Here is a 10,824-nt window from a genome sequence, read left to right on the forward strand (position 1 = left end):
GTAATTTGCATCGATTTCATGGTTTTGTTAAAATGCTAAAAGGTTTGATATTGACAAAGGGAATCGTCTTAATCTAATGAAGTGGTCACTTTCCACGTCACGTTTAGTGTTTTCCTCTGTGTACTTGTTATCTGTGTAGTCTGTGTACTTTGGGGGAAAACAGTATTGATGGGAATTATTGTGTTTATACAGTTAACAGTACCGTACGCCATCTATTACAATTCTCCGAATTCTCCACATAACACACATTCGCACACATAACACACATTCCAACAGTTACAGTACATAATTTACAACCCGGGCACCTATTAGTGAGGTACCTGTATCGAGATAACAATGCTCGAACCTTACAATGACCTTCGTTGAGTGCGGCGAATATACTGCTAATGTGGCAATACAAAGGAAAATCATAGGTTTGTACTTTTGAGCAACACAATCAGCAAGGTTAAAACTTGTATTTTGTACTTTGTGTTTCATGTTTTAATAAGTTTGGGAATTGAACTTTGTTTTTTACGTACTTTTATTTAACTCGAGGTCTCTGTTTGTTTGTAGGTACCTATGGAGTTGAATCTTGAATCATATTTTACTGGGTGTGTATTCTCACCATATATGTATCTTGCTCATTTCTCTCTTTCACTACCTTTTACTTCTTGTCTCTCACCCTATATCTTCTCCTGTCCTATCTCACACAGGGAAATTTGGAGGTTTTGGGCAAAATGACACATCCACCAACAAATTCTTTCCTTTGTTTCCTACATGGTCTAAGATAGAATTCTTAAAGATCCATCACCAGGATTTGAAAGGGTTTCGTAATCTCTCTGTGTCCAAGTTTTCCAATAGCATTGAAAACTACATCAGACAAAGCTTTGACTAAAACTTTGACAAAAGTAGTGAAGCACGTGGGAATAGCAATTCAAGATGGTACAATATGTATACAACTATACATGCATAACAACTCGATACTCGTGCTTAAACAATATGCAGAATCTGTGTCAGGGATAAAGTCCGAATAAGGGAGTTGCTGATTTATTTGCCAGGAATAATCAAGTAGATAATCTTAACAATAACTGTGTACCTATATGAAATTCAATTATATCCCATGAGTTTACTTACAAGTGAAACGTATCCGATAATAATGAGCACCTGAACAAAACGTTATAAAATTTAATAAAGCACACACGAGAACTTTCCTAGTTAAGAACTTGATATCAGCATAATACTCATAATCACCAACAACCAAACTAACAGCGGAATACGAACAAGAGTAGGTAGGTACCTCCTTACAAATGAGTATAGCCAATTTGCCAACATCTTTCAAAATCCAAAATGAACCAACAACGAAGAAGATCTTGGCAAGAACAAAATCACAGCTTAGGGTTGCTAGGGATGCAACAAATCATAGTGAAAGACAAACAACCATACTATGTACTAAGGATGCTACAAATCATAGTGAACTAACAAAACATCTACTTCATCATTTTCACTATCAACATACAACCACATTAGGATGATAGATTCGCGCATCATTTAGGTTCTAACAATCTTCACCAACACCTTTCAGACAATCAGCAAACAGATTTGTTATTCAATGTCAACCGGTTACTAATAGTATATTGGTTTGTATCGTTCAGGATACCATCAACTTCTAATTAGCATAAATTACACGGACCTGGTAAATAATAAATAAATTGTAGGTACCTACTTGTACCTTGTACTTGTAAAATACTTATTGAGACGTGCTTTTGTATGTAGAAAATTACCCACGTAAACAATTACATACGTGGCATTTGCTTTTGCTAAGGTACTATAGGTTTAAATGCCGATTCCATAGATCAATATATTTTTCATGTTTTGATACTCGTATAGGTCATTTACACTGTCGGTTAAGACTAATGCCAAACGTTTAAAAAGGCCTCATATACCTACTACTGGTATATTTTATAGCAATGTTCTTTACGATTCCTATACTTATGATGTTAAAACTATGTGAACTAGGAATCAATGTTGAAATGGTGTCCTGCATGCAAACGGAGAGAGTTAAAAACGGCCAGAAGTTGACAAACAAGAGGTTGACTTGCCTGCACACCCAGAGGTAAATGTACTTGGTCAAATGGTCATGTGACCATTCTAATCTAAGGACAACAGATTGGACCGATACCAAGTCTGATCTAGATAGGAACCTGGTCTCAGAATCAAGTACAGAATTTTCAATAGTATCTGTTTTATCTTCTGAAGAAATCAAAGACAGGACCTACTTACCTGGTAAGATGGTATAGCCACACCCCTTCTTTTCGTAATCACGAGTTGTCTCAGAATCAAGTGCTGAATTTCCAATAGTAACTGTTTTATCTTCTGAAGAAATCAAAGAAAGGACCTACTTACCTGGTAAGATGGTATAGCCACACCCCTTCTTTTCGTAATCACAAGTCCTAGACACCCTTAGATAGTTTGGTCTATAGGTCTATGTACTTGTGTGCTATCAGCTATCAGTAAGTATAGGTATTTATCTACTTGATTATTCCTGGCAAATAAATCAGCAACTCCCTTATTCGGACTTTATCCCTGACACACATTACTTAACCTTTTTGCCGGGTACTGCTTTGATGCTCGTTTATCAGCCGGTCAATATTGGGAATATAGTCATGTCGTTTTCTTTTCTGCTAGCTAGACAGAAAATTTTATGTGCCGGTTGTTTCTCAGCGGTAGGTATTTCTTGAAGAATGGCGTCATAAAATTGTGCAGAATTGCTTTAAGTTACCCACCACCAGTCCTTGGGCCTTCGGTCTTGTATTACTTCCATTAGCCATTAGGTAGGTACTCATAGAACCTAGAAGTGTCTTTTCTATATCAGTCGGCAAAGTAGGATGTAGGGTTTTAGTACTTTTGCTGTCGTATTTTCCTCTGTGTTTCGTGTCAGGATCCCATAAACCAATGCCAAGCAAGGGTATTGGTTGATACCGAGGTAAGTTTCTATTATACCTGTAGGTAGAATTGGCCTATCCAGCCTACCTATAGTGTAATGATGGGCAGGCGCATCATTAAAATAGATATGCAAAGAATTTTGATTTTCTAATTTCTCGGCGAAAATATTTAAGTTTTTTTTCCAAATCAATTTTTGGTTTATCACACCTACCAAGGTTCTCATTTTTGGTTCGCACTATTTACTGAACTAAGTACTCACTCTTAACAAGACAGACAGTATTTCGTATCACATTTCACGATTTGTACCTGACTAGGGACACATTTAACGTCTTAATTCTCGTCTTCTGTCAAGCCAGCTCTCATTTCAGACCTATTTCACGTATTCTACAGGTCAAACTTACATCTTCTGTCAGGTCAGACCTTACTTCACGTTTTCCGTCAGGTCTCAGGCAACTAATCCGTGAACACAGCTTCGTGTAAATCGTGTCCGTGTCTTCATCAATAATGAAGTCGTAACTTCCTTGCCTTCATTTTCAGAACATCACTTTGCAATTTATTTTGATCGTTTTGCAAGAATTGTAAGGTTTCATCACGTTGCATTGCGTTAGACTGTGCAGTCTGTGCACCTTTTGTACTTTGTGTTTCATGTTTTAATAAGTTTGGGAATTGAACTTTGTTTTTTACGTACTTTTATTTAACTCGAGGTCTCTGTTTGTTTGTAGGTACCTATGGAGTTGAATCTTGAATCATATTTTACTGGGTGTGTATTCTCACCATATATGTATCTTGCTCATTTCTCTCTTTCACTACCTTTTACTTCTTGTCTCTCACCCTATATCTTCTCCTGTCCTATCTCACACAGGGAAATTTGGAGGTTTTGGGCAAAATGACACATCCACCAACAAATTCTTTCCTTTGTTTCCTACATGGTCTAAGATAGAATTCTTAAAGATCCATCACCAGGATTTGAAAGGGTTTCGTAATCTCTCTGTGTCCAAGTTTTCCAATAGCATTGAAAACTACATCAGACAAAGCTTTGACTAAAACTTTGACAAAAGTAGTGAAGCACGTGGGAATAGCAATTCAAGATGGTACAATATGTATACAACTATACATGCATAACAACTCGATACTCGTGCTTAAACAATATGCAGAATCTGTGTCAGGGATAAAGTCCGAATAAGGGAGTTGCTGATTTATTTGCCAGGAATAATCAAGTAGATAAATACCTATACTTACTGATAGCTGATAGCACACAAGTACATAGACCTATAGACCAAACTATCTAAGGGTGTCTAGGACTTGTGATTACGAAAAGAAGGGGTGTGGCTATACCATCTTACCAGGTAAGTAGGTCCTTTCTTTGATTTCTTCAGAAGATAAAACAGTTACTATTGGAAATTCAGCACTTGATTCTGAGACAAGGTTCCTATCTAGATCAGACTTGGTATCGGTCCAATCTGTTGTCCTTAGATTAGAATGGTCACATGACCATTTGACCAAGTACATTTACCTCTGGGTGTGCAGGCAAGTCAACCTCTTGTTTGTCAACTTCTGGCCGTTTTTAACTCTCTCCGTTTGCATGCAGGACACCATTTCAACATTGATTCCTAGTTCACATAGTTTTAACATCATAAGTATAGGAATCGTAAAGAACATTGCTATAAAATATACCAGTAGTAGGTATATGAGGCCTTTTTAAACGTTTGGCATTAGTCTTAACCGACAGTGTAAATGACCTATACGAGTATCAAAACATGAAAAATATATTGATCTATGGAATCGGCATTTAAACCTATAGTACCTTAGCAAAAGCAAATGCCACGTATGTAATTGTTTACGTGGGTAATTTTCTACATACAAAAGCACGTCTCAATAAGTATTTTACAAGTACAAGGTACAAGTAGGTACCTACAATTTATTTATTATTTACCAGGATACCAGGTCCGTGTAATTTATGCCAATTAGAAGTTGATGATACAAACCAATATACTATCAGTAACCGGTTGACATTGAATAACAAATCTGTTTGCTGATTGTCTGAGAGGTGTTGGTGAAGATTAACAATCTTCACCTAAATGATGCGCGAATCTATCACCTACTCTTATTCGTATTCCGCTGTTAGTTTGGTTGTTGGTGATTATGATAAAGATGCTACAGAAAATGTTGTTGGTAACGATGATTTTGTCAGCATTGTTGTTGATGAAGAACGTCGTATTCTTCTGAAGAAAATGACGAACTTGATCATGTCCATTAACAAAAGCAACATGCTCCACGTCTTCCCACGTTCCTACGTCATAGCACAAGACATAATAGCATCTCCAAGACACACAATAGCATCTCAAAACTTATAACAACGTCCTAATCATCATGACAAGTCTTCTTGCTGATATTTTAATTGGACTCCATTGTGTATGTGTCCCATTCTTAACTGGAATGGTATTTGTAACTATACGGATAGTTATGATGGTATAGTGTATACTGTATAGTTACTCTAATCCCTTTTGTGGTAATTGGTTCTTCTTAAGTTCCCTTTTGTGGAGAAACTTGGCAAATTGACTGATTGGCTTGATATGAGTAAAGCCTTATCTTCTGCTTCTGTCCTTTGATATAACATTCTCCGGAAGTTGGCACCGGCCGGTATTTGCGGAATTTGCTACCATACGCCAAATGGTTAGTAATGTTTCTGGCCTTGACTACTGGAACAGTTAGGATTAGTTATAATTCGGTATGGATTATGGTTTATCAGGTTAGTCTAGGTCTTTAATATGAGCTGGATTAGCAAGATTCAGATAATATAGCCTTTGTTGATTAGCTCAAAATTTGCTTAACCTACGCCTTATCTTTTCTCATCTGGTGTTCTGTCAAAACAGCATGTTACACCACCCATAGTTTCTCCGTACAAGTTTTAACCTTGCTGATTGTGTTGCTCAAAAGTACAAACCTATGATTTTCCTTTGTATTGCCACATTAGCAGTATATTCGCCGTACTCAACGAAGGTCATTGTAAGGTTCGAGCATTGTTATCTCGATACAGGTACCTCACTAATAGGTGCCTGGGTTGTAAATAATATACTGTAACTGTTGGAATGTGTGTTATGTGTGCGAATGTGGTCTTGTGGAGAATTCGGAGAATCGTAATAGAACTTCTATTATGTTATGGCGTACGGTACTGTTAACTGTATAAACACAATAATTCCCATCAACACTGTTTTCCCCCAAAGTACATAGACTACACAGATAACAAGTACACAGAGGAAAACCCTAAACATGACGTGGAAAGTGACCACTTCATTAGATTAAGACGATTCCCTTTGTCAATATCAAACCTTTTAACATTTTAACAAAACTATTGTTTCTTCTGTTGCAGATCCATCTCCCGATGTATCGTGTCACGGTACATTCCACCATCCCATCCAAATCTCTCCACCATGAAGACCTATGAGCCTCTCCCATTGCTGGACTGCATCAAAGAACTAACTGCCAGTCACCCTTCATCTCCCCAGAAGTCTTTAGACTTGAGTGACGAAGATATGGACCAAGATGGTCCAAGCTTGCTGGACGAATTCAAAACAACCTCTCCCACAACGAGCAAGTTCATGAATAACGATATCCAGATTAAAACGATAGAGTCCGAGTACAACCAAGTCGGGAATGGAAAGTGCCCCAACGAGACAGAAGTTTGCAGAACCAATGGTGCTCCTCTAGAAAACCCCATTAGATCGACAATAACCAATGCATCAAATCCATGGGCCAAAACCCCTAGCCATAGCAGTATCCTTGTCTCAGAATCAAGTGCTGAATTTCCAATAGTAACTGTTTTATCTTCTGAAGAAATCAAAGAAAGGACCTACTTACCTGGTAAGATGGTATAGCCACACCCCTTCTTTTCGTAATCACAAGTCCTAGACACCCTTAGATAGTTTGGTCTATAGGTCTATGTACTTGTGTGCTATCAGCTATCAGTAAGTATAGGTATTTATCTACTTGATTATTCCTGGCAAATAAATCAGCAACTCCCTTATTCGGACTTTATCCCTGACACAGATTCTGCATATTGTTTAAGCACGAGTATCGAGTTGTTATGCATGTATAGTTGTATACATATTGTACCATCTTGAATTGCTATTCCCACGTGCTTCACTACTTTTGTCAAAGTTTTAGTCAAAGCTTTGTCTGATGTAGTTTTCAATGCTATTGGAAAACTTGGACACAGAGAGATTACGAAACCCTTTCAAATCCTGGTGATGGATCTTTAAGAATTCTATCTTAGACCATGTAGGAAACAAAGGAAAGAATTTGTTGGTGGATGTGTCATTTTGCCCAAAACCTCCAAATTTCCCTGTGTGAGATAGGACAGGAGAAGATATAGGGTGAGAGACAAGAAGTAAAAGGTAGTGAAAGAGAGAAATGAGCAAGATACATATATGGTGAGAATACACACCCAGTAAAATATACCTTTGATTGGAAGAAGGGCTCCAGAAAAGCCATGGATGCTTCGCCAAAATACCTCAGGGTCCATGAAAGTTCCATTTCTGTCTACACCTCTCCAAGCATGGATTTACCCGAATACTTGTCATCCTCCATAGGGTCCAGCTCGTATTCTTGTTGGTCCCTCATCAGATATCACACCTGGTTTCATTGAACGCCTCACAGTGCACGGCACGAGGGTTCAATCTTCATCCTTGGTGAGTCCCAATCGAGCGCTCACAGTGCACGGCACGAGGCACGAGGGTTCAATCTTCATCCTTGGTGAGTCCCAATCGAGCCAGAACGATTTCCTTGCGAAGTCGATTGATCTCCTGTCTACACCTCTCCAAGCATGGATTTACCCGAATACTTGTCATCCTCCATAGGGTCCAGCTCGTATTCTTGTTGGTCCCTCATCAGATATCACACCTGGTTTCATTGAACGCCTCACAGTGCACGGCACGAGGGTTCAATCTTCATCCTTGGTGAGTCCCAATCGAGCCAGAACGATTTCCTTGCGAAGTCGATTGATCTCCCAGTAAATGTATCAGGTGGACCTGACATATATGTACACCTGATCAGGTCTACCTGTTGTGTGTGCTCATCTGCTCATGAGGTATCAGGTGGACCTTTTCAGACTCTCAGAATTATCAGAAAAACTTTGGGCATAGTCTCCGAGGATTCACCGAGGAGGTAACAACAGCTTATAAGGCCAGTCACTTACTGTCAGGTATCAGGTAATCCTGACAGGCGGACCTGATCAGGTGTACTTGTCAAGTCTACCTGATAGTGAGAGGTTGGCCTTAGAATCTCCTTAGATGTTTCCCTGCTAAGATCAGTCCCTACCACAAAGGCATATGAACTCACCAGAAATGCAAGGTACCCTCTTAGTTGTGGAGGAGAGAGTGGAGGACACAGAATTGGAGCACAAGCACAACGCTTCATCCTCATCAATTTCCTCCAGAGTTCTGAGATGCACCAGATGGGAATCGGCCAGGGGGTTTTGTTCGGGCTCTTCCGGCGATGGCTTCAGTGGAGAGTTCAAGTTGATGTCTTTGAATTCTGAAAGGCGGACGGAATCAATAAGGTAAATTGGCATTCTTTTGATAAAAGGAATTCGGACAGAACAAAGGGTAATGACCAATGTCTTAAAGTCCACTCATGTTATTGAATTCTGAAATACGGACGGACTATACCTCGCTTTTGATTCGAACCCGGAACTGTGTACCACCGTAACTTACCAGAACTTTTGACCAGCCCTCTCTGTATGTAGTGAAGATAGTTGAGGAAATCACACACCTTGATAATCTGAAAAAGATACAGGACACAGAATGAATATGTGGAAATTGTTGTACGGACGGAATCAAAGGGGTAAATTGGGATTCTTTTGAGAAAAGGGATTCAGACAGAACAACGATATCTACTACTGTCAAAGTTAAATAGAAAGTGATCTGGGAGATGCTTAAACGTCAGGAATTCAAGAAGGGAAAAAGCATTCCGACCGTCATACGTCAATATAAATCCATAACAATTTTTGAAAAAATTCATGATACTACATATGCCTCACCCTCTCTACATGCCAAAGGACTTAAAGGAGTAAATTGGAACAAGAGTTTTTCTGGAGTGGAGGAGGGAGGAGGAGTGGAGGAACAAGGAACAAGTGGAACAAGGGAACAATCGGAACTAGGAACAAGAGTGAATAGAACAAAAGTTGTAAGCTCACCTGATATACCACACTCCACTTGATCTTCATAAGGAACTACACAAGGTCCAGGAGCACCTGAACAAAACGTTATAAAATTTAATAAAGCACACACGAGAACTTTCCTAGTTAAGAACTTGATATCAGCATAATACAGCAAACATAGAATAATATAATGGAATATGTGAAATCAGCACAAAACCTGCTCGGGCGTGCAAACAGTGCAAGCAAACTAATCAAAACAAACCATTTCTGAGAAAGAACTGGAAAACATTTTCTCCGAAGGAATGGAAACAAACAAGAGAACTGCTATCGACAAGGAGTACGTAGACATTATCATAAACAATGCTGGTGTAAACAATGAACGAATACCTCGCCAAATGTAAACATTGCCAAAAATGTTGCCAAAACAAGTCCTTGTTGTTGAAAAACTGAAATGAATACGAAATTAGACAGGCAACAGATATGTACAATTGCGGGGAACTAAAACAGATATCTTGGTTGATGTACAAGGTGGTTGAAAAGACTTCGTAGTTGGTCCTTTTCACTTCAGTCAAAATTTCTAATTCATGGATAATAAGTACCTGCCTATCTCCCTCCCTATTATGAAGGAAATTTTTATACGTGCGTGAGTAACTAGATATATCGTCATATCCTGAAGCATGTAGGTCTGTAAATACACTGAGTACATGTGTATGAGAGATTCTAAATGCCAAATGGCACATCATTGCAAATAATTTATATGTAGATACTTGCCCTTTCTGAACTAAAATGGAAAGGCTCTGACATTGAAACTTTTGTAACACTATACCACACAGATTGTAACTTAGTTCTTAGTTTATTTGAACTAAGTCACAACTTGACAAGAAGTAATGTACAAGAAATCTTTCACCTGGTACCAAGCTACCAAGTGACACAGAGTTCACATTGCTAACATTTGCGTGCCTCCACTGCCCTTGTTTAAGGTGGGTACCTACTTGTGCATCTATGTACCATAATGTACCTACAATCTATGTACATTTGTACATTTCAGGTTTCTTTGTGACGTAACTTTTCCTTGTCAAAGCTTTGGAAGTCTGTCAAAGAAATCTCAAAGAAAAGATTTTTTTTTCTCTCTTTCTCAGACAGCAATTCAAATTCTGAATAAACCAGAAGAAACAAAAGAAATATATGGGAAATTAAGGAAACTTGGGATTCTAACATCCGAGATAAAGGAGTTTACGATCAAAGGAGTATGAGAACTGACTTTGGCTGGGGAACCCCTAAGAGAGAAGAGTTACTACTCTTGGGCCAGCCAGTTACTATCAGGTGGACCTGACATATATGTACACCTGATCAGGTCTACCTGTTGTGTGTGCTCATCTGCTCATGAGGTATCAGGTGGACCTTTTCAGACTCTCAGAATTATCAGAAAAACTTTGGGCATAGTCTCCGAGGATTCACCGAGGAGGTAACAACAGCTTATAAGGCCAGTCACTTACTGTCAGGTATCAGGTAATCCTGACAGGCGGACCTGATCAGGTGTACTTGTCAAGTCTACCTGATAGTGAGAGGTTGGCCTTAGAATCTCCTTAGATGTTTCCCTGCTAAGATCAGTCCCTACCACAAAGGCATATGAACTCACCAGAAATGCAAGGTACCCTCTTAGTTGTGGAGGAGAGAGTGGAGGACACAGAATTGGAGCACAAGCACAACGCTTCATCCTCATCAATTTCCTCCAGAGTTCTGAG

General features: G+C 39.0%; 1 protein-coding gene across 1 annotated transcript; it reads left to right on the plus strand.

The window, feature by feature from the left end:
• The first annotated feature begins 2,851 nt into the window (after nt 1-2,851).
• LOC103513005 lies at nt 2,852-6,797 on the plus strand. Its single transcript, XM_008477814.3, has 2 exons — nt 2,852-2,962; nt 6,293-6,797. Exon 2 carries the CDS (start codon nt 6,354-6,356, stop codon nt 6,795-6,797), a length of 444 nt encoding a protein of 147 aa, XP_008476036.1. The 5' UTR covers nt 2,852-2,962; nt 6,293-6,353.
• Nucleotides 6,798-10,824: the final 4,027 nt, after the last annotated feature.

The sequence above is a fragment of the Diaphorina citri genome, unplaced genomic scaffold (genome assembly GCF_000475195.1).
Source record: "Diaphorina citri unplaced genomic scaffold, Diaci psyllid genome assembly version 1.1 scaffold910, whole genome shotgun sequence".
Lineage (NCBI taxonomy): Eukaryota > Metazoa > Arthropoda > Insecta > Hemiptera > Psyllidae > Diaphorina > Diaphorina citri.

Excerpts from the sequence above, each read along its gene's own strand:
- LOC103513005 (XM_008477814.3), top strand. The coding sequence starts at position 6,354 with ATGAAGACCTATGAGCCTCTCCCATTGCTGGACTGCATCAAAGAACTA.